Below are 25,104 nucleotides of genomic sequence, written 5' to 3'. Positions count from 1 at the left end.
TCATTATTAAAAGAAACACATGTATTAACCACAGTTAAAATTATTTAATTGTAATAACTATTTCATCCTAAGTATTAGAATCTCATTAAACATGCTACAGAAGTAAAAAAAATTATTTAACGCAATTTTGTATGACAATTTCCCATACTTTAGGAATAGTAAGAACGTCGTTGCGGTTTAAGTTTGGTCTGTGTAGTATAGCTTCAGAACTTTCTTTGTATAAACATTCATGTTTATATAAAGATCTATGTAAAAGTTTAGACTTTTTCCAATGGATCCTATGGTTTGGATTTTCAATTCCGTGTTGAGAGAGGCCAGATTTCTGTGGTTTAAAAAGATGAATGTGGTCATCATGTTCCGAGATGCATTTCTGAACAGACCTACCTGTCTGTCCAAAGTAAGATAATTTGCATGAGCACGAAATCTCATAAACACCAGGCAACATCAAAGGTGAGAGTTTGTCCTTAGGAGAAGGTAACAAGTTGTAAATTTGGTTGATAGGTTTGTAAGTAGTGGCTAAATTGTATTTCTTCATAATTTTAGAAAGTTTAATATTTACAATTAAATAATTTTCACTGTGGTTAATACGTGTGTTTCTTTTAATTATGATCGCACCACAGGTTTCGTTATTTAAAAAAGTTTTATACCTTTGTACTTGATTTCTGGTCGAGTATCATCTACTCCTGCTGCCTTTCCATATTTCAGGCTTTTGATGGCTTTTTTTCTACTTCAAGTATGGATACGTATTCCTCATTGTATGCCTGGTTAGTGTTTTTTACCACTGTGCTTTTACTGATTGTTTCATTTAGCAATTTTTTGAAGTAATTACTCCATACATCAAGGATATCTTTTTCTCCAGTTTTCATGTCACCTTTATCATCTCTAATTCCTTTTACAGTACTCTTTCCTCTGTTTCTGAGCTTTTTAACAACCTCCAGAATATCTTGCTACCTTCTTGATATTTATTTTCTATTTTTTTGCCAAAGTCCTCCCATGACTTTTGTTTAGCTAGTTTTACAGAGCGTTTAGCTTTCTTACATTTGTCTCTGTATTCTCTAAGAGCAAAAGCTGACTTATTTGCCAGGAACTTTTGATATGCTTTCTTCTTTTCCTTCATTGCCTCTTTAACTTCCTGTGTCCACCATGGAGTTCTGATTTTTCTATCCTTGCAGACAACCTCACCATATGTCTCTCTGGTTGAATCAATGAATGTTTTCTTCAAGGCTTGTCAGTGAATCTCCAAGGTTTGGTTCCTGTTCTCAAACTCTTTCATTTTTTCTTCGATAATGTGTGTATTTTAGTCTACATCTAACATCTGAGGGCTGCTTGACTTTTATTTGCTTTAAAACTTTCTTACATGTTATTCTTTTCAGTATGAAATTCAATTTTATCCTGATAAAGGCTAAATTGTGATCACTTCCAATTTCAAATCCTCTGTACAACTCTGGTGTCCTGCACCAAGGAGAAAACATAACTATCAACAAAAACATAGTCTATGAAACATTTATTACTCCTTGTTTCTTCTCTTCATGTGAATTTGTGTATATTTTTATGTTGGAACATTGTGTTAGTAATAACGAGTCCATGTCCTGAGCAGCAATCCAACAGATATTTGCCATTATTATTAGCTTAGATGTGCCTGTTATTGATATTATTATTGTCAAAATAAAATGTAAATCAATGTAAAAATTTGATGTACTTTACTTACAGAACCTGAGAATTATGTTTCTTTCATTTCTTTTTATTGTAGTTTAAAATCATTAAGTGTTGTGTTTTATAAAGACATTCTTGTTATGCTAATGGAGTCAATGTGTCAGCCATTATATGTAACTTCTTGCTTGCCATTTTCATGGAGGGCACATGCCCACAGAGGAATGTGATGAGTGATTGAAAGCTGACAGAGAGCAAGTTCGGTATTCAGGTAATGGGAAAAATAAGAGAGAGTTATTGGAAGTTTAAGAATGCAGACTGGAGAAACGTTATTCTTAGGAAGTTTTACATGACAGTCGGAAGAACATTAATAGAAGATTCTGAAAAGGAATCACAGACCTGTGAATCTTTAAATTGGAGGAGTTGAGACTATCAAGAAGTATTTAGTAAATACAGGAAGATATTGCAGTCAATGTTCTAACTGAATGTTTGAGGAAACACTGACTGGAAAGTTTCATCTATCTTAAGGACGTCAGATCTATTTGTTATTTCTACTAAAAAAGGACATGGAATTAGCAACTTAGATATGGTGTTTATAACGTAGTAGAAGAAACTTTTTCACCGGTACAAAAATTAGCAACACTGAACTGCAAGAGGTAAGAGTATTTATACTTCCGTGAATTCAGAGTATTTATACTTCAGAGACAGGAGGAATAATATTGTGTGCTACATAAGGGTGATAAGAAAGTATCCTATGGAAAAGAAGAAGAGAGTTTTATAGTTTCAGAAAAAAAGGCCCTAACAAAGAAACTGACTATGAACATTTTGTTATTGTGAAAACAAGGTGTTTAGTCTGGTAGATATGATTAAGTATATGTTAAACAATCTGGTAATAGAATGAGTGATTTTAATATTTTTTGGATAAGAAAATCTCTAAAGCATAAATTTATTTCAGAAGGCCTTGGATCCAGTATTTTGCAGTTATGTAATTTTATTTTGTAACTGCAAAATACTGTTTTAGTTTTAGTTTTATTGAATGTGTATTTTTTTTTTGTATTTGGTTTTGAAAAAGAGATTTTCCATATTCTAAAAGAAACAGTTAAAAGTCATTGCACCAATTGGAATTGAACACTGTAATAATAAACACTCAGAATAAAAATTCTTTTAAGAGACAATCTCTAATCTCATAACAACAGAACTAAAAGATTTACTGACTAGCTACCAAGAGAGTGGGTAGAAAAATATGAAGATTGGAGAACTAAGAGAGGATACAGAGGTGAGTTAGAGAAGTGAATAGAAAAAAGTTGGAAAAGAAGAGGGAAAAAGATGGTCAGAAAGGTCTGGTCTGCAGTAGATATGATGATAAAACTGGATAATTCCTTCAAGCCATTTACAAAAATTAAAAGCCAGATCTAAAAGAGGTTTTTGATATGCTAGTGAAAGAAGAGCAAAGAATGGTCACATTACTCCTTGGAAAGAAAGGACTTGAAGTTCATAAACTGTTCAATGATTGAATAAATATAAATATAGTAATGTTTTATGTTTTTCTACTTACCAGATACTGAAGGATGGCTTCAAATAATTAAGTGCTGCTAAAAGAATATGTGATTCTCACCCACAAAGTAACATAAACCCATAGTAAATTTAGTACTGTGAGTAAGTTAATGGCTAAATTATTAATCTGTAAACTCTGGACCGAGAACAAATATTGTACTTTTCAAGCCAATTCATGAGTACAACTCATTCATCATCTAAAAAAACTACAGAAAACTTCTGCAGAGTATTGAAGGTATAAACGTTAACAAATTCAAGAAGGCTCTTGATTGGTATTTGAAGGGCAATTTAGTGTGGCTGATACCTCTTAAAATGACTATCAACACATTCATTGTGAAGAATTTTTGGATTTATTTCTTTATTTTTTAAATCTGCATATTATTATACAGATGATAAGCTGATTGGTTCAAACTTCCAAAGAGAAGAAGATATACATATAAAATTCCAGAAGATATCACAAGATACCAAACTGATTATATGTTAATACAAAACAGCTATAGAAACAGTGTAAAAAGGATATCAACATATCCAAGAGTTGATATTGACTCAGACCATACTTTACTTGCTACTGGAATTAATAAACAATTAAAAATGAGAAATAACAAAAAAAAATTATTTAAGAAAATAAATGAAGGTAAAAGCAAGAATAGGTGGACCCTACAAAAACTCAAAGGAGTGCGAGTAAGAAATTCAGAAAAGAACTGAAGAATAAAATAAGAAACAAAGAAGATATACCTGAAAAGACTAATGATGTTAATGCAAAATGGAATCAACTGAAAAACTTGATATATGAAACAGCTGCTGAAGAGATAGGTTTTATGGACGGGAAAAGAATTAAGAAGCCATGAATTACAAAAGAAGTTATAAGAAATAATGAACTGAGAAGAAAAACTGATAAAGCAAGAGAGGAATAGTTAAAATAATGTAAAAAAATTGAAGAAATAGATAATGAAAAGGGGGGGGGGGACAATATGATAAAATGTTTGAAAAAGCAAAATAACCTACAATGTTAAAAAAAGCATAAGAAATCTGCCATTAGAAGATAAGCAAGGAAAATTAATTTATGATATTGAAATACAAGGCGAAAGATGGAAGGAACACATCAAAGAACTTTATGCAAAAAATGAAAGAGCAACAAAAATTGAATTAGAAGAGCAAAATGAAATCTCAACAGAAGAAAGAGGTCCTGAAATACTAAAGAGAGAAGGAGAAACAGCAATTAAGGAATTAAAAAGTGGAAAGATGGAAGGAGTGGATGGAATACTTAGTGAAATCCTAAAACATCCAGAGGACAAAGATATAACAGAAACATGGAAACTATGCAACCTCATTTACAAAACAGGATTATGGCCTAAAGATTTCACAGATAGTATTCTTATACCGATTAAAAAGCAATCCTTCTAAGTGCAGTGACTACAGAACTAATAGCATACTCTCACATGCCTCTAAAGTACTGCTAAGAATATTAAATCAATGATTGTATAATAGAGTGGAGTATTTTCTGGGGAGATGATCAGTTTGGATTTAGAAAAGACAGAGGAACTAGAGATGTAATTGGAGTAATGAGGGCCACATGCAAAAGAAATAAAGAAGTTTATATATATTTCAACCTTGAAAAAGAGTTTGACATGATGAAATAGGAAAAGCTGATGGAAGTGTTACACAAAATAGGTTTAGATTGGTAAGACCGAAGGTTAATAGCTGAATTATATATGAATCAAACTGCCATAATAAAGACAAAGTCTTTATTATGGCTCATTTCTGGGGAGATGATCAGTTTGGATTTAGAAAAGACAGAGGAACTAGAGATGTAATTGGAGTAATGAGGGCCACATGCAAAAGAAATAAAGAAGTTTATATATATTTCAACCTTGAAAAAGAGTTTGACATGATGAAATAGGAAAAGCTGATGGAAGTGTTACACAAAATAGGTTTAGATTGGTAAGACCGAAGGTTAATAGCTGAATTATATATGAATCAAACTGCCATAATAAAGACAAAAGTAGGAAAAACTAAAAAAATATGTAACTGGCAGAGGTGTAAGACAAGGATGCTGCCTGTCGATGCTCTTCAATATATTTACAGAAGAAATGATAAAAGAAGCATCTGATGAAGAGAAAAGAGGAATCACTATTGGAGGAAGAACAAAACAAAATATTAGATTCACAGATGATCAAGCAATATTACTAATACTGAAGATGAACTACAGTATCTAATGCAAAAATTTCAAAGTATATGCAAGAAATATGGTATGAAAATTAACACAAAGAAAACAAAAGTGATGCGAGTCTCAGGATACCAGGAAGTGTTAAGGTGATGATGAATGGAGAAAGTGTAGAGCAAGTGAGACAATACAAATACCTTGGTAGTATAGTACAAAAAATGGAAAATGTGACATGGAAATAAAAGAAAGAATTAACAAAGGAAAATATACATTTTATAGAAAGAAAAAATTGTTTATTAATAAAATGAATAAAAATTTAAAGAAAAGGCTTATTAAGTGTTGTACTTGGAATATGACCTTATATGGGTCAGAAACATGGACAAATGGGAAGAAAGAAGCTGAAATGTTTCAAGTTCAAGAAGAAGGAATTTACTAAAGACCATAAGACAAAAAAAATCACAACTGGATAGGACATGTATTAAGAGAAGACAGCTTACTAAAAAGAATGATAGAATGGAAAATTGAAGGAAAGCGACCAAGAGGAAGGAGACAACTAATGATGCCTGATGATATAATGGGCATAAGAGGATATCAAGAAATGAAGGAGGAAGCAAGAGAGAAAGAGAGGAAATTGGAGGAACAGAATTTCTTGAGATACCGTTGGACCTGTCAAGAGACAGAACACTAATGATGATGATGATATATTATTATATTTATATGTATAAAAATTTATTTTATTTTGTTAATTCATATTTATCTCTAATTTTTATTTATTTATTTTTTTTTTCCACAGAGGGCAGGCTAAAGTAAACGAGTAACAAAGTATTTAGATTTACCTTATTTTTGTGGAATGTCATATAGCTAGTGTCTTATACATATGTATATTTTCCTGTGTATATATACATACATAAGTATTTTTAAAAAAAAAAACTATCAAGACATTGTTTTCTTGAGGATTGTGTGTTCTGATACAACCAGAAGAAGTGTGGAACACTGAGCCTTCAACGGGAAAAAACCTGAGTTTGATTCTTGACATGATGAAAGTAATCTTTATGTGGGATTTTTCATCTGAAGGTGGGTTGGCCAATGTCATACAGAGGTAGTATGGCAGTAGATGATGTTGTGTAGTTGGAGGATTAACTAGAGGAAACAGTGAGTTGTGCAGCAGAGCAGCGTACCCTGCCATGATGAGTCCATAGACTCCTTGGAGATGTCACAATGGTAATAAAAATAAATAATGTTACATAAGCTTCATTTTCTTTCAATGGATTTAATACTTTGGTAGTACACTAAAGTACTAAGTACCACTACAGGTTGTCCTTCCATGTTACAATATTTGTAGTCAGTGGCATAATTAGGTATTTCCTACCCCTAGGCCAGCAGAAAGTGCCGCCCCTAATATTTAATGAACATGTTGATTTACATGCATAACCTATTTATATCGTGACTAAGTTGAACATACGTGAACCACAGGAGTAGATTTTTTATTGCGTAAATATTTTGTCCAAGGTATCTTAGGACATCATCAGTACAGTCAGGCAATACTAGGAATGACAAAACAAAGGGTGCGTATGTACAAAGGAATCCAAATTGCGTGCAGTGGCGAATTGCGGCCTGAACTTAAATTAATTACAGTTAAGTTATTATTTTACACAATTTTGTATGACAATTTCCCATACTTTAGGGATGGCAAGAACATCATTGCGGTTTAGATTTAGTCTGTGGAGTAGGGCTTCAGCACTTTCTTTATATAAACATTCATATTTATATGAAGATCTGTGTAGAAGTTTTGTCTTTTTCAAATGGGTCTTGTGGTTTGGGTTTTCCGCTCCGTGTTGAGCGAGGCCTGATTTATGCAGTTTGATGAGGCGGATATGATCTTGATGTTCCAAAATGCGTTTAAAACTGATCTGCCTGTCTGTCCAAAATAGGAGAGTTTACAGGAGCATGGAACCTCGTATGCACCAGGTAGTAGCATAGGTGAAAGTTTGTCTTTAGGCGAGGGTAACAAGTTTTGGATCTGGTTGATGGGTTTGTAGGTGGCAGCAAGATTGTATTTCTTCATAATTTTCGAGAGCTGTTCAGAGATGCCTTTGATATAAGGTATGGGAATCCTATGGGGTTGTTCTTGCCTAGGTTGAAGAGTGAAGAAGTTGGGTGACAAGGGAGACCCCATTGCTGTTTCCTCCTCTTCTTAGATCGATTTAACTGGTTCAGATATTTTTTCTGTAGGTTAATATTGCTTTTATCAAAAGCTTTGATCCTTGAGTTTTTTGAGACACTAATAATCACTTGTAGCAATTCTTGATTTAGCGTGTTTGACAAATCTGCTTCTAGTTCTATAATTTTTTAATTATTTGTTGCCAATTTATGTTTGGCATCTAGTAACTGATTCAGAAATAGCGAATGGCTTGCTTTTTGATAGATTTTCATGGGCGCTTGGTAATTTAATAACTTCCTTTAGCTTAGCAAACGTTGGAATAAGTTCAATCAACATATCGAAACCAGAGTTTTGGCAGATCTGTTTATAGAACATTTAGAAGAAAAAATCCTCGCATTCAAACCCAAACCAAAACTCTGGCTTTGATATGTCGATGATATCTTTGCAGTCTGGAGTCATTCTGAACAAGAGCTACAGCAGTTTTTAGAAAAAAATCAACCTTCTTCATCCTCACATCAGATTTACATTACAAAGAGAATCCCCACAAGGCATCCTCTTTCTAGATTTACACATCCAAAGAAAAGAAGACGGTTCCATTTCCACCTCTGTCTATCGCAAACCGACATTTTCAGGCCGCTACATTCACAATACTTCAGCTCATCATCCCTCTCAAAAATTTGGCATCATTAAATCATTGATAACCAGAGCACACAGATTATATTCCTTCGAGGATTCTCTAAATCAAGAATTGGAAATAATCATAAACACAGCCACTCTAAATGGTTGCAATCTCAAAAAAACTCAAAAAATCATCAGCAATTTCTCTGCACTTCAACCTAGACAAGAACAACCCCATAGGATTCCCATACCTTATATCAAAGGCATCTCTGAACGGCTCTTGAAAATTATGAAGCAATACAATCTTGCTGCCACCTACAAACTCATCAACCAGATCCAAAACTTGTTACCCTCGCCTAAAGACAAACTTTCACCTATGCTACTACCTGGTGAATACGAGGTTCCATGATCCTGTAAACTCTCCTATTTTGGACAGAAAGGCAGATCAGTTTTAAACGCATTTCGGAACATCAAGATCATATCCGCCTCATCAAACTGCATAAATCAGACCTCGCTCAACACGGAGTGGAAAACCCAAACCACAAGACCCATTTGAAAAAGACAAACCTTCTACACAGATCTTCATATAAATATGAACGTTTCACAGACCAAATCTAAACCGCAATGATGTTCTTGCTATCCTAAAGTTTGGGAAATTGTCATACAAAATTGTGTAAACTAATAACTTAACTGTAATTAATTTAATGTAAGTAATTTAGTTCAATTTAATTTAAGTTCAGGCCGCAACATGCCACTGCATGCAATTTGGATTCCTTTGTACGAACGCGCTCTTTCTTTTGTCATCCCTAGGACTGTACTGTACTGATGATGTCCTAAGATACCTAGGACGAAATATTTACGCAATAAAAAACCTACTACAGGGGTGCTTAAGGGTCAAAGCTGTATAACTGAGAGGAGACCTCCACATGGCCTTTAAAGGAATGCGGAGAACCGACCAGGGCTTCTGAACTAATGTCCAATCCTCACCTTCTCGTGGTGCACCCTGTTGGGTATCTACTTGGATACTGAACGAACGAGGATGGGCTGGCAATTTGGGATTTAGCCGACCAAATTGTATTCTTATTGGTTAAACCAAAATAAAAAATGATAGTACGACATGACAAAACTTCATCCCGGCTGGGACATCGAACGGTTAAACAAGGCCACTGTTGTTTTCGCCAGGGAACCAGGGCGAACAGCGAAAAGTCAGCTACTGGAACAAATCTGAAAATAAACCCCAACTCAACATCACCAGAGTTAAATATCGGTACTATCAACATAAGAAGCCTGAATGGCAAAGAAATGGAGCTAGCTGAGGAATTAGATAAGTACCAAATCGACATAATAGGGGTGACCGAAACAAAAAAGACAAAAATGGTGATATCGTTCTGAGCAATAAATACAAAATGTTATATTCAGGCAATGACAATCAAGGAAAAGAAGGAGTAGCTATAGTATTCAACATTAAATACAAGGCTAATCTTCTTGAATGGCAGATAATATCAAGTAGAATGATTGGCAAATATGAGAATGGGGAACTGGACAATGAGACTTATTTGTGCCTATAGTCCCACAAAAGGTTCTACTAAGGTAGAAATGGAGGAATTTTTTGAGGCTTTAGAAAAAGCGACTGACACAATGAAAAAGGAAAAGTTGGTCCTTGTTGGGGATCTAAATAGCAGAGTAGGAAATGATTGTGAGACATACAAAAATATTTTGGGAAAATTTGGAGAAAAGAGCAAAGCTAATAATAATGGCAAAAATCTGTTGGATTTCTGCTCAGGACATGGACTGGTTATTACTAACACCATGTTCCAACATAAAAATGTGCACAAATTCACATGGAGAGAAGAGGCTAGGAATAAGAAAAGTCTCATTGACTATGTTATTGTTGATAGTGATGTTTTCTCCTTGGTGCAGGACACCAGAGTGTACAGAGGATTTGAAATTGGAAGTGATCACTATTTAGTCTTGAGCAGCATAAAATTGAATTTCACATTGAAAAGAATAACATGTAAGAAAGTTTTAAAGCGAATAAAAGTTGAGCAGCTCTCAGATGTGAACTGTAGACTAAAATACACAGAGTCTTACAGTGGCTGCACTGCATAGTTCAGAAAGCCTGGACAGAGGGACGAATTCCCGATGATTGGAGTAGAGCTCATAGTACCCATATATAAAAAGGGAAATAAAACTGCATGCGAGATTATTGAAGAAAAAATGAAAGAGTTTGAGAACAGGAATCAAATCTTGGAGATTCAGTGGCAAACTCTGAAGAAAACATTGATTGATTCTGCCAGAGAGGCATGTGGTGAGGTTGTCTTTAAGGATAAAAAAATCAGAACTCCCTGGTGAACACAGGAAGTTAAAGAGGCAGTGAAGGAAAAGAAGAAAGCATACCAAAAGTTCCTGTCAAATAAGTCAACTTGTGCTCTTAGAGAATATAGAGACAAATGCAGGAATGCTAAACACTGTGTAAAACTAGCTAAACAAAAGTCATGGGAGGAGTTTGGCAAGAATATAGAAAATAAATATCAAGAAGGTGGCAAAATATTCTGGAGGTTGTTGAAGAAGCTTAAGAATGGAGGAAAGAGTGCTGTAAAAGGAATTAGAGATGCTAAAGGTGACACAAAAAAGGGAGAGAAAGATATCCTTGAAGTATGGAGTAATTACTTTGAAAAAATGCTAAATGAAACAAGCAGTGATGACAGCACAGTGGTAAAAAACACTGACCAGGCATGCAGTCAGGAATACATATCCATATTTGAAGTAGAAAAAGCCATCAAAGGCTTGAAATGTGGAAAGGCAGCAGGAGTAGATGATATTCGACCAGAAATGCTGAAGTATGGTGGTATAAGAGTCTTACAGTGGCTGCACTGCATAGTTCAGAAAGCCTGGACAGAGGGACGAATTCCCGATGATTGGAGTAGAGCTCATAGTACCCATATATAAAAAGGGAAATAAAACTGCATGCGAGAATTACAGAGGTATTTCTCTACTGAGTGTTCCTGGTAAGATACATGCAAGTACATTTGAGAAACGGTTGAGAAGGATTGTGGAAGAGAAGCTTGGTGAAGAACAAGCTGGATTCAGGCCAAATAGAGGCTGTCAGGATCAGATCTTCACTTTACGACAAATAGTCGAGAAAGCATGGGAATATAACAAAGATCTGTATTTAAGTTTTGTCGATCTGGAAAAGGCACATGACAAGGTGCCAAGAGAGAAGCTATTCAATACGGTGCAGTTATATGGTGTCAATAGGGCATTATATCAAGCAATACTTAGTCTTTATTTGAGTTGTAAGTCAGCAGTTAGAATTGAAGGAAGTACAGAAAGATGGTTTAATGTTAAATCTGGTGTGAGACAAGGATGTACATTATCCCCTCTGTTATTCATTATCTATATGGATCATATTATGAAGGAAAGTGATATTAAACATGATATCAAAATTGGAGATGTTAATGTCAGCTCTTTGCTTTATGCGGATGATGTTATACTTCTAAATAAATCTGCTACAAGTCTGCAAGATTCTCTGACTAAATTAATAGCTGTTGTAATAGATATGGTATGAAGGTCAGCAATAAAAAGACAAAGACAATGAAAATAGGCAGAATCATTGAAAATGTCAACTGTGTTGTGAATGGAGAACCTGTGGAACAAGTAAAACACTTCAGCTACTTAGGTACGATTTTTACTGAAGATGGTAAATTAAATATAGAAATAGACAACAGAATGCAAAGCTGGTATGGTGGGAAGTCAATTGAATAAATTCATATGGAATAAGAGAGAAATTAGTTGGAACACTAAATTAGCTGTATACAAGACAGTATTCAAACCAGTTTTAACTTATGGATCTGAGAGCTGGGTCAGAAGTAAAACACTTGACCAAAGACTAGAGCCCACAGATATGAGAGTCCTGAGAAAGATTATAGGCGTGAACAAATGCATTAATGGCAATATCACATTAAAAAGGAGGATATTAGGAAAGAACTTGACATTGTCAGCATCCAGGAATGCATTAGCAGAGCTAATCTCAGGTGGTATGGTCACTTAAACAGAATAGGCGAGGAAAGATTAGCAAAACAAGTGTTCTCTGCCAGGTTGGCAGCAAAACGACCCAGAGGAAGACCAATATATAGGTGGATTGATACGGTACAAATTGCCTTAGACGATAGAAATATAAGATCTGATAATGTTGGAGTCTTGACAAGTAACAGACTGATTTGGAGGAAAATTGTAGATAGGCAATTAATAATGATGTAATTTTTTTTATGTCGTACTATCATATCCTGTACACCTCTTGAGGGTACATGGCAGGAATTTGATGATGATGATGATGATGATGAAAACCTACTAATGTGGTTCACATGTGTTAAACTTAGTCATGAATTCTCTACAGGTTTCTCTATATAATCAAATATTTATATCGTAAATTCGTAATATATATATAGTTTATTTATTTATTCAATTTGTAGAACTGTGAAGTTGCTGAGCATGTCTTCTGTCATAGTTGTTCTTTAGTCCTTCAACTTTTTGAGGGCGGAAAACGATCATTCAGCTGAGCAATTTTTTGCCATCTTACACAGAAAAATTGTAACAGCAGAGTCCAGATTGGGATATATACACTGTTGAGCTTCCTGTCAAATTTTCTGTTAAACTTGTAGGAATGTATTTATTTCTAGGCCACTTGATTTAAGGTGCACTCTGAAGTGCAGACATTCATTTACAAATTCAGGTTCAATATCAGTCGAAAAGTGTTCTTGAAGTATTTTTGTCCCTTTTATGATGTCCTTTTCACATATCACATGCATTGTTGTGAGAAACCGGAACTCCTCGAGAGGTTTTCATACGACACTTTTCTTCAATTCATTTCGAATGAGAGACTGCAAAATTGTGTCATAAGTATCAGTTTTGAAACTGACTGACGGATTGTACTCGTCTTCATTTTCGTTACTTTCATCTGTGCTCTCATCAAAAAACCTGGTGGGCTTTTTCTTTCTCTTTCTCTCTTCCTCATAAAAGTCAACTCCACTAAGTTTCTTGCCCTGTTCTTCATAGGATTCATAAAGTAACTCTAGTTCTTTGAAATATTCTTCGAAGGACCCGTACAGTTCACACACAGTTCCTATATCAATGTTTACACTTTGTAATTTCTTGCATGTGGTATTCATTCTTACGAGAATATCACCCCGTAAGCAGGTCATGATCCCAACCTCCAGTGACTGAAGTTGCCGTAGAATCCCACTTGCTTCACATCGTATAACTTTCTTCTGGGTGGTGTCATTTTCAATTTCAGAACAAAGTGGAAATTATTTCCTTCATCCCTCACGAAGACTCCGACAGGCATCATCACGAGCTGACCAACAAGAAGGCGAAGGACGTTTGATTACTTTCACAGAAGTTTCCAGGTGCTTTCTTAGAACACTCCACCGATGTGTTGAAGATGTGAAAAATACATACAGTTTCTGAAGGACATCAAAAAATGCGGAAGAATACTGCAGGATTCACCAATTAGAGACAGAGAATGTCCAGCACATGGTGTGAATTCTGCCAATGGATTTATTTCAAGAATTCTTGCTTGCAGTCCCGTGTACTTGCCTGACATATTACTAGCATTATCATATGACCGCCCTCTGCAATTTGCTACATCAATTCCAAACTCGTTTAGTGAAGTCAAAACTGCCTCCTTTAACTCTTCAGATTTGTGACTTATGTTAGGAACGAAACGCCAGAAACTCTCTCCACAGGAGTTCCATGTTCTTTCACATATCGTATAATGAAGGACAGCTGATCAACATGAGACAAGTCTGGTGTCGAGTCAACACTTATGGAATAGTACTTAGTTATTTTAAGTTCTTCCACAATAAATTTGATTACTTTCTCAGAAAATCTCTTATTATTTTTTTGCCATTAATCAGATTCCTCTCAATGAGTTTCTGAGAAACATGTCTTACTTTGTCTGGATAAGCTCTTTGTGATTTTGAATGATCACTGTCTAAATTTTGTGGAAGCTGGTTAACTGCGATATACTTGCGTGTTACATTATTTAGAATCCACTCAGTTGGGTCATTACTCACTATCACCTGTGCTGCCAAATTGCTGGGATTTGTTGTAGGGACATCATTTGAAACAGATTCAATTTCCTTCTTGTCAACCACTTCTTGTTCTTCTTCCAAATCACAATTACTATTAGCAGATACCGACACAAAAAACTGTCCAGTTTTCTTGTCCTTGATACTACTTCGTTAATTTTAGCTTCCTTTTCTTTTCTCCTCTTCTTATATTCACTACCACTAAGTCGCTTTCTACCGCCACTCATGTTTTAAAATTTAAATAGTAATTTAAAACACGCAGGAAGTATCAGAATGATTTACACAATTTATAACTTTTTAAAAGCAAAACAATAAAACAGTATCACCTCCACTCTGATGACAACATATGACAAGGGCACTGAAAACTCTAAAAATAATTTCAGATTTAGCATGTCTTAACTGCCACAAAGTTAAAAAAAAAAGATATCAGGATACTGAACTAAAGAGTTGAAGGAAGTGCAACAATTAACAATCTTAATTCTTAATTTGAATTTGAAATAAAAAAGGAGGAAAAGTTGTTACAGTTAGTAAGAATAATACCAACATAAAATTAATTAGCATCAATCTCTCCTGACCACAATCCCTATTGCCTTTGTGTCAAGTTACTGACAACAATACAGTATCTTTCTGTGCATGTGTCTTGGTCTGTATAGTTATGTAGAATTTGATTACATGCCAATATGCTTGCAGACTAAACTTACAATGAGGAAAAGAAAAATATTTCTCTACTTGTGAGTAGATGCGGAATATAAGGAACATGTTATAATTACAAAAATGAGAGCCTGGAAATTTCAGTTGCCCCTCAAAATTTGCCGCTTTAGGCCTGAGCCTATACGGCCTATACCTAAATACGCCACTGCTTGTAGTACTGAAACATACTGATAACTGAATACCTCTTGGATATTTTTTACCACTGCTTTAATGCTGGTTATCCCAATTATAAACTTAATAGTGATTACTCCACAAAGCAGAACAACCCTCTTCAGTTTTTATATTGTTTTTATTCTGCAGTGTTCATACTTTCATTTCCAAGTGTTTTCCAGTAGTCACTAGAAAACATTTTGCATAATTTCCAGTCTATCTAATAATATTTTTAGGAAGATTTTTTTTGAATAAAATTAATACTAGCTTCAATTTCTAGTAAGTTCTCGTTTTACTTATATCGTACAAGGTGTCTCAAATTAAAGTATCCCTATTCAGAACAATCTGTACAAAGAATCAGTGCACAAAATACCCTCAAACTTAGTGGTAACATAACCAGATCATGGTGAAGAGGTTTTGACAAAAACAATAGGGGAAATATGGTGCTGTGAGCAGAGAAAATTACATTAATGTGAACTGGATGATATGTAACTGTGAAATGAATCAGAGTTAACAACAAACAAAATTATTCAATCATATTTATTTTGCTCATCTTATAAATAATGTGATACAAAAAAGCATATGGCCAACCCCATACACTATCCAGTTTCAAACACACTGAACCAACTTCACATCAGATTCCTTTATTCCAACCACCTCTATTCTTTGGAACAATCTCTCTCATACTGTTTTTTCCCACAAGAAACATATCAACAGTTTATATTTTTCCCCTTAATCATTTTCCCACACATGGTAATGTCACGTTATAGGTCTTGCGACCTTTAAATAATAAAAAATATCACAGAGTTGACATGCTGCAAGGATATCTGGATGATCAATGGAGGTGACATTCAATATGTTGGTCTTTGTGCAAAACCAATATCTGATATGCCATATTGCATTGTCTACAGCATGTGATGTTCAATTTTGTCTTTCAAATCTGCCAGGAAAAGAACTTTGGCACTATGCTTTTGAGGTAACCTCAACGTCAAATGTCATAGGGGTTAAGGTCTGGCAAACATGGTGGCCATTTCATAAAAAATGAGCAACTGATTAGTCTATCCTCTGTGAAATGTTGATGCAATATTGTTAAACGTCATGTGGGTGAGTACTCCATCTCGTATCAATACTGCTGTGTTTAAGAATCCTCTTTGCTGCAGCTGTGCAATGACAAAACTGTTCAACCTGTTTGGACAACATGCAGCCATGCCAATTCTAGTCACAAGTCTGGTTTGATGGTTTACTTCAAACACAACTGGCCTGTTAATGAACTTGGCTATAAGTACTATCCATACCATGACCTTTAGTGAATGTAAGGAAACCTTTTGAAATGCATGGGAATTCTCTGTAGATGCAGCAGTTCTGAATGTTTGCTGTTCCACAAACATGAAATCGCTTTTTCACTCCAGAGAATGTTCCAAGGTCATTCCTGATCCACCTCCATGCATGCCAGAAATGTCAACACAAATGTTTCTTGGATGCTGGAATCTCCCATTTGTTACTCTTCACCATGGTTGAGTTTATATGGATAGGACTGCAATGCTTTACACAAAGTTCTCCATACTGTTTTGTATGGAAAATCTAATTGACTTGTTATAGCACATGCACTGCATGACCCTACAGCATTCTCATTTAACTGCTCAACAACTGCAGTTGCAAGTCCCATATTTTCAGAACAGAATTTCAAATTTACAACCTCTTCCTGGTTAGACTGTCAAACTGCCTCTGTCTTCAAATCAACGAACCAAACAACACACTGCATTTGATGTCAATGGGCCTTTTTGCAATTTTTTTAGGCATCTATACTCATAAAGTGCTGCTGCAGAATTTTTCCTATTCCTACAGAAATACTTTACAAGCAAGGTGCATAGGCAAAGTGAATCCCATCACACAAATCAACTGAGTGTAGAATCAGTCTTGCTACTTTATTTATACCACCATATGATTTGGGATATGCGAAATTCGCTATCTTTTCTCACTCGGAGTACTATATTTCCCCTATCAGTAACTTTTTAACTAGTATTTTTATTGTCAAAATCTATTTCTCCTGATCTGGTTAGGGTATTCCTCGCGTTTGAGGGTATTTTGTACTATTGGTTCTCTCTACAGATTGCTCTGAATAGGGGTATTTTAATTTGAAACACCCTGTATTATATTGTTTGATATGTAGCCAGAATGTAACAGAACAATGGTTGCGTCTCATGTTGGAGGTTTAATGGAGTATTCACAGCACTAGGAAAGGATTAAAAACTAACTTTAATGATTCCAATATTTCATCTCAGTCACTGAGATATCTTCAGGGAGTACAAATAACACTTGTAACACACACAGAAAGACAACACAATACTAAATGAAACATATGGGCGACTCTAAAGTGCTACCTAAGTGGTGCGCCTCTCTGGGCGTTTGTAGGGAGCCTAGAATGTAAACTAGGACCTCTTATAGTTATTGTTTCTCAAATTTTGGGAAGTTTTATGCATCTGTATTTATTGAGATTAGATTGATTTCTGAGTGCTGCTGCAGATTCCAAAAAGTCTTTCCTTATTAAATTTACTATGGTGGAGCACGGTGGTTTTCTTCCAGAAGATCCTGTGAGTTTGTCCATCTAAATGGACAGTGCCTGATCTACCTGTCTGTCCAAAATAAGCCAACTTGCAGGAACAAAGTACTTTATATACTCCAGGCACTGAGAGAGGAGGAGAGCTGATCTTTGGTAGAGCAAGTTTCCTGTGGGGCTTAAAAGCTGCGTAGAGGTTGTACTTTTTTAACAACCAGGCTATATATTTTTTCAGATGTGCCACGGACATAGGGAATGGTGATAGTATTCCTGAAATCCTTCTGAAGAGATGGCCAAGGAACAGTGTGTGTGTGGGGGGGGGGGGACTGATTATTTTTTAAATTTTGTAATCACTGTAGCCATTGGATAGGAAGATGTTGTGATGGTTCAGTTCATTTAAAAAAGAGGCTCCATTGGAACAAAGATTATAGGCTCTAGTATCATTAATACAGAAGTCAAACAACAATGGTCCCAAACATAAGATAAATATTATTAATTCCATATCTGAGCATAAATATTTCTAAAATTTCACGTGGAGAGAACACAGTAATTAATCAAATATCTTATGTTTGATAATATGTAGATGCAAGCAGGTACAAAAGACAAGGAGATTAGAAATAGGAAATGCAGTTGAATTCTCAGCAGGATTGGTTTCTGAAGAATAATTTGATGAGCAGACACAAGCAGGTTATTATTCATCTTTATCAAGCCTTGATAAGACACCATCTTGACTAATGCTAACAGATCTGGTCACCTGAATTTCTTAGCAATAAAGAACAGGTGGAGAGATCGAGAGGTGAGTGACGAAGATGGCAGCAGGTTTATGGAATGAATACATTTTTGAAAATTATGGAGACAACTACCATGTATGAGTAAAACTTTAGTTTAATATAACTAAACTCTACATTCGAAGTTTCGACCTTTATATCAAGGTCATCTTCTGGAGCATATGCTGCACTATATACAGAGAACAAGTTATGCTACAATCTATCTGGTTTGTTAAAGTTACTGACCAACCGTTACAACAATTGTTGGCCTGACCTCTAGTGAAAAAAAAAAAAAAAAAAAAAAAAAAAAAAAAAAAGAATATACATCAATGCTAGAGTCCCATTATTAATATTATCTGTTGGTTGTAGAATTACATTGGGCATAACAACTAGTCTGTGTGTGTGTGTGTATATATACATATACATATATGATTATGCATGTACATTCCAATCAGTTGGTATGGAAAGGTTTCTAATACTAGCTAGAAGTTGGCTAGAGTCCTGACTTATGCAGATCTTATGTATTAGGTAGGCTGAATGTGTACCTTCCAGATTCTTGGAATGTTCATGCCACCATTGTTGTTGATATTTGGGTGGTTTATCGGAATTTCGCAGGTTTCCTTAAATTTTCTTTCGTACCAGGTTTTTGTATGGTGTAAAGAGCAGGTGCTTTTTCCAGTCGATTTGGTGTGAGGTGTTGAGCACGTGATCTGAGAGGCCTGCTTCACCATAATGGTTATATTTAATGTGTCTTATGTGTTCTTTCTTACGTATAGGGATTGTACATCCTGTTTCACCAATGTATAGTAAGTTACAGGTGCAGTGGATGAAATAAACTCCAGGATGTGCCAATGGGAGGGTCCTTAGAGGAGATGAATATTTTTTAAGTTTAGTAGGTGGCTTAAAGGTGGCAATGAGGTTATAATGGTGTAGGATTCTGTTGATTTTTCCTGATAACCCTTTAATGTATGGGATGGCTATGGTTTTCTTATGGTTTTCGCTTGGTTGAACAGCGGGAAGGAGTGATGACAATCTAGATTCCTTTTTGTTGATGTTTTATGGAGTATTTTATTGATAGTATTTTTGTTATAGCCATTATTTATGAATGTGTCGCTGATAATTTTTAGTTCTTGCTTCAGGGCTTGCTGGTTAGAGCAAGTTGTTATGGTCCTGTTTTTAAGGGTGTTAATGACTCCATATTTTTGTGATGGGTGGTGGTATGAATTAGCATGTATATATTGACCCATGTGTGTTGGTTTTCAGTCGACTGTGAAAGATAGACTGCCTGAGGGAAGATGTGTGATTAGTGTGTCTAGGAACGGGAGCGAGTTCTGATTTTCAATTTTGATGGTAAATTGTATGCGTTCATGTTGTTTGTTCAGGTGGCTAAGGAATGTGTTTAGCATTTGTCAGCCATGCGACCAGATAGCGAACATATCGTCAACGTATCTAAGCCATATTGTAGGTTTTAGAGTGGCGGAATCAAGAGCCATTTGCTCAAAAGTTTCCATGTAAAAGTTAGCGATTCGGGGGGGGATAGTGGGGAGACCATGGATGTACCTTCTTTTTGTAGGTAAAATTTGTTTTGTCACATGTGTAGTACGTGGGCAAAGAGGGCCGTAATGTCGGAGGGAAATTTGTTCTGTAGTAAGAGAATTGTGTTATTGATGGGGACATTTGTGAAAAGGTCAGAAATGTCAAAACTGACTAATAAGTCGTCTTTGTCGAGTGTTATGTTTTTAATTTTGTTTATAAAGTGTTGTGTGTTCTTTATGTAGGAGGGGGAATGACCTACCTTGAGTGTCGACGCTAATTTCTTGATTAAGTGGTAACTTGGTCTATTTATTCCTTCCACAATAGATCGGAGCGGCACATTTTGTTTGTGTATTTTCGGGACACCATATATTCTGGGGGGGGGGGAAGCAGGCATAGTGGGATATGAGGTTTTTAACCATGTCTGGTGGCCAAGAAGTGACAGACTTAAGTAGTTTCTCTGTATTATTTTTTATCCTGTTTGTTGGGTTATAGTTTACCAGCTTGTAGGTGTTGTTATCGGCCTAATTGATTCATCTGAAGTATGCATGTTGACCTGTCAAGGACGACAGTGGCATTTCCTTTATCCGATTTCGTTATTATTATGTCTTGGTTGATTTTAATGACTTTAGTGCTGCTAGTTCCATTTTTGTGAGATTGTTATGTATGGTTTTCTTATTGTTCAGGACATTACTAGTTTCTAATCGTATTTTATCGGCTATATTGTTGGGTAGAGACCTGATGTTGAAAATTATGGAGACCACTACTGTGTTTGAGTAAAACTTTAGTTTAATATAACTAAACTCTACATTTGACGTATTGACCTTTATATCAAGGTCATCTTCTGGAGCATATGCTCTATATATACAGAGTTTTCAAAAATGTACTCGGTTCACTGTGCAAGCCTAAAAGAAAGGATTATAGAATGAATCTTACATGAATAAGTTGAAGCTCTGTGGGTTACAACAACTAGTCGACAAGTGGAAAAGGAGTGATATGATTGAGACATACAAATTACTCAAGGTTTTTTTTACAAGACTAATACAGAGGAAAATTTTCATAACAGTTCTGCTGGTGGTAGAACTAGGGACCATCCATGGAAATTGAGCAAGAGTGTAGTTAGAAAGGGTGTTAGAACTAGGATTTTTGCTTGGAGAGTGGTGAATGAGTAGAATATACGTTGCCAGAGTCTGTTGTGGGTGCCATGACTGTGAATGAGTTCAAAGCAAAGTATGATATATACATTATTTATGATTCACCCCCCCCAAAAAAGTTTCTCCATCCTTTTAATGTTGGTTATCCTTTCTAATAATTTAGAGAGTTCCTCTACACATTCATTAGCTGCACTATCAATGAGAAAATACACTTAGCAAAGGCATTTGACAGGGTGCCACATGATAAGCTGATATTTAAGATGCAGCACATGAGTCTGGATGTCAGATTGGTCAACTGGATTCAGGATTGACTGTTTGATAGGTATCAGGGAGTAGTGTATGGTGGAGCAGTTTCAAGGAGGAAGAGGGTTACAAGTGGGGTCCCACAGGGCTCAGTACTAGGACCTATATTGTTTAACCTTTATATCAATGAAATTGCCAGTGGATTACAAGGGGATATTCAGTTCTTTGCAGATGATGCGAAGCTGGGAAGGATTATTAGTAATAGTGCAGATGTGGTAGCCCTGCAAGAGGATTTGAATAAGCTAGAGAGATGGGCAATGAATGGGGATGTTGGTTTAATGCGACAAAATGTAAGATCTTGAAGTTTGGGAAACATCAATGGGATGCTGCATACTCTATGGGAGGAGTTATACTGGAGGAAGAAGGGGAGACAAGAGATCTGGGGTTGATGATTGATAGAAACTTGAAATTTAGGGGACATATTGCAAAGGTGGTGAAGGTAACACAGAGGATTGCTGCAATTATGAGAAGGACACTGACCTGCAGAGATAAAAGGGTTATCATTCCGTTGTATAAGTCTCTGATCAGACCACACTTAGACTATTGTTCTCAGATTTGGTCCCCAGGATTTGAAGGGGATAAGTTAACTGTGGAAAGGGTATAAAGACGGATGACAAAGATGGTTTCAGGATTGTAGAATTTTGGTTATGAGGATCGGCTGAGGGAATGTGGACTGCAGAGTTTGGTGGATAGAAGGAGGAGAGGTGACATGATTGAGACTTTTAAACTATTGAGAGATGGTTACAGGGTTGACACTGGGGAGTTCTTTCGCTTGGACAGTGGGAAGGAGTGATGACAAGAAGCCACCCTGGAAGTTACGAAAGGAAGCTGTGAGCAAGAGGGTGAGGAGTGGTTTCTTTGCATGGAGGGCGATTGAACCGTGGAATGCATTGCCTGATGGAGTGGTGAGAGCGAGGGAATGTGGACTGCAGAGTTTGGTGGATAGAGAAGGAGAGGCGATATGATTGAGACTTTTAAACTGTTGAGAGGTGGTTACAGGGTTGACACTGGTTAGTTTTTTCACTTGGTTGAACAGCGGGAAGGAGTGATGACAAGAGGCCATCCTTGGAAGTTACGAAAGGAAACTGTGAGCAAGTGGGTGAGGAGTGGTTTCTTTGCATGGAGTGCAAAGAAACCACGGAATGCATTGGTCAATGAGTTTGAAGAGTGGTATGATAGACTTTGTGTTTCTTAGTGGGAGGGGACCTCCCCTCAATGAGTCTTGACAGACTTTATGTTCTTAGGAAGGACCTCCCACGATGAGTCTTTTGACTCCATGGAGGCCTGAATAATAATAATAATAAAGTCACAATGTGCAATTTTCCACTTTGATATTTCCCTACATGATTCTACTTCAAACTGCCTCACATTCAAGCAGTTTATCTTCATGCCAAATTTACATAATATAGTTGAATGCCCCCCTTCTTTCCCATTCATTATTTTTGAAATAATTCAATTTATAGCATTTATATCAATTCTGTAGTAGTTGATCCAACAGCACAGCTACTTCTCACTGTCTGCCCACATTTTTTAATGAAGTAATGTGCCTCAATTTTGTGTATACCTACATCATGACCTATAAATCTGCGTGAAAAACTTGAAAATAATAAGTTTAAGAAAAATGTTTCATCGTTTGAAATGATATCATGCATTTCAGAAGAATGATTTTTAGCTTTTGGTTTTGTTTAACCTCTTAAAATGGCATCACAAAAATAGCTATCATGTTTTTAAGCTATATTTATGTACTGTGCCACATAAACCTATAGTGTCAAATTGTATATTATGAATAGGTTAATTTATAAGAAAACTGCTTATGCAACTCGCACATGTACAAGACATATGGACATCATCTATGTTATCATCCTTCCCCCAATGAGTTGTGCACATGTAACAACTAAGTTACAACGCTTTGCCTAATTCATTCTTAATGCCAACACATACACCACTTACTCTACCATGAAAACATAGAAGTACAAGCCATCTCACTTAAATGAAATTATATTTTTATATAAAGATACTAATAAGGAAATTTTATATTGGAATAGATTACCATAATATATTGTCCAGTCATTTAAGGAAACAATCAAGGAAATAATGACTTAACAGTCATGAATAACTAGAAACTATATCTTAGTTACATGAAATTATGTACTTGCTCTCATCTATATTTTACTGAATCATGCAAACAATAAACTCAGCCTAGCAAAAGAAAAGTTTAAACATCTATGCAATGCATTATTAATGAAATATGACATAAAAGTTTTACATAATTTATTATACATTACACGAATGTGTTCCACATAATAAATTATATATATTACCTGGGAAATTTGATTTGGTATATGTTCTTTACACCAGGGAGCAACAGAGGAAGGAAGACTAAAGCAAATTAAATCATTTTCCACAAGCAATTCCATCACATAATCAATGAGAATGAATACAGTTGCTTTTGGTGGCAAATTTCCTACACTCACTCTAAACACATCCTAAAAATAATAACAGATAAATAAAAACATTTTAGTGTTATTTAGCATTAATAATTAATAAACAACAAATATTCAATATCACTGAATAATTTCATTTAGTATGACTGAGTCCAGTAGGGCAAACTTAGATCAGCTTGTAATTCAAGGCATTTAAAAGAAAAGGAATAAGGAATCCAAATGAAGAAATCAAAATAAAATGATATGGAAACATCCATAAATACTGAAGGAAGAGTGAGATATAGCCATATGAACAATTCAACCTCAGCATGCTTTATGAAAAAAAAAATAATAATTTTTTTTTCTTCCATCTTTTCTTCATTTCTAAAAAATATCAAGTAGTAGCACTGTCACCAGTTAACTTATTAGTTAATTATTATTATTAACAGTGACCTCCATGGAATCAGAGACTCATCGTGGGAGGTACACACTATTGCAGACAATGCTCATCCAGCTGTGCTTTAAACTGATTCAATGTGTCTGTACTCACAACACACTCAGGCAATGAATTCCACTCACCAACCACTCTCTATGCTCCTCACTCTCATGAACCTACTCCTCACTCTGCTCACACCCTCCTTATATAGTTTCTAGAGAATGCCTCGTTCTACCTGTCTATCTCATTCTATTTGAAATCTCTTCCATGTTGACCCAATAACAACCCTTGATTAGCTTATATGTCTCAATCATATCCCCCTCCCCCTTACTCCTATTCACAAGACTGCAACTCACATTCTCTAAATCTGTCCTTGTACTCCACATTCCAAAGACCACCGACTATCTTTGTGAATCTTCCATGGATCCTTTCCAATATATCCTCTTCACCATGATAACCAGGTGACCAAATCTGTGCACAATAATCCATATGAGGTCTGATCAAACATATATTTCTGCATGTCAGGGTCCTCCACATCACTGACATTACCCGATGTGATGTCTTCACAACTTGTGCAATGTGGCCAATGAATTTCAGGTCCTCATCCACCTTTACTCATAGATTTCTCATTTCCTCTACTTCCATTAAAGTTTCCCCACCAAATGTATACTTGCATCTCATCATTGCTTACTAAATCTCAAAACCTTACACTTTGCAACATTGAACTGACAGTTAAACTTGCCTGCCCATTCTTGCAATCTATTCAAGTCCTCCTGTAGGCCATAACATCTGCTTGATTCTGCATTGCTCTCCCCATTTTTGCACCATCTGCAA

General features: G+C 35.6%; 1 protein-coding gene across 7 annotated transcripts in view; it reads right to left on the bottom strand.

Moving 5' to 3' along the window:
- LOC150094297 (protein mono-ADP-ribosyltransferase PARP4-like) overlaps positions 1-25,104 on the bottom strand; it is an 879,331-nt gene that overhangs the window by 463,683 nt on the left and 390,544 nt on the right. For all 7 annotated transcript variants that reach the window (XM_090411811.1, XM_090411815.1, XM_090411816.1 and 4 more), the window contains exon 15: positions 23,733-23,897. In XM_090411811.1, the coding sequence (XP_090267937.1) occupies positions 23,733-23,897 (165 nt within the window). The remainder of the gene's footprint in view (positions 1-23,732; positions 23,898-25,104) is intronic.

The sequence above is a fragment of the Typopeltis vanoorti genome, chromosome 22 (assembly GCF_054136105.1).
Source record: "Typopeltis vanoorti isolate ZY-2024b chromosome 22, IOZ_Tvanoo_1.0, whole genome shotgun sequence".
NCBI classification, from domain to species: Eukaryota; Metazoa; Arthropoda; class Arachnida; order Uropygi; family Thelyphonidae; genus Typopeltis; species Typopeltis vanoorti.
The sequence above is the reverse complement of the archived record's forward strand: the minus strand, read 5'-3'. Positions and strand labels throughout refer to the sequence as shown.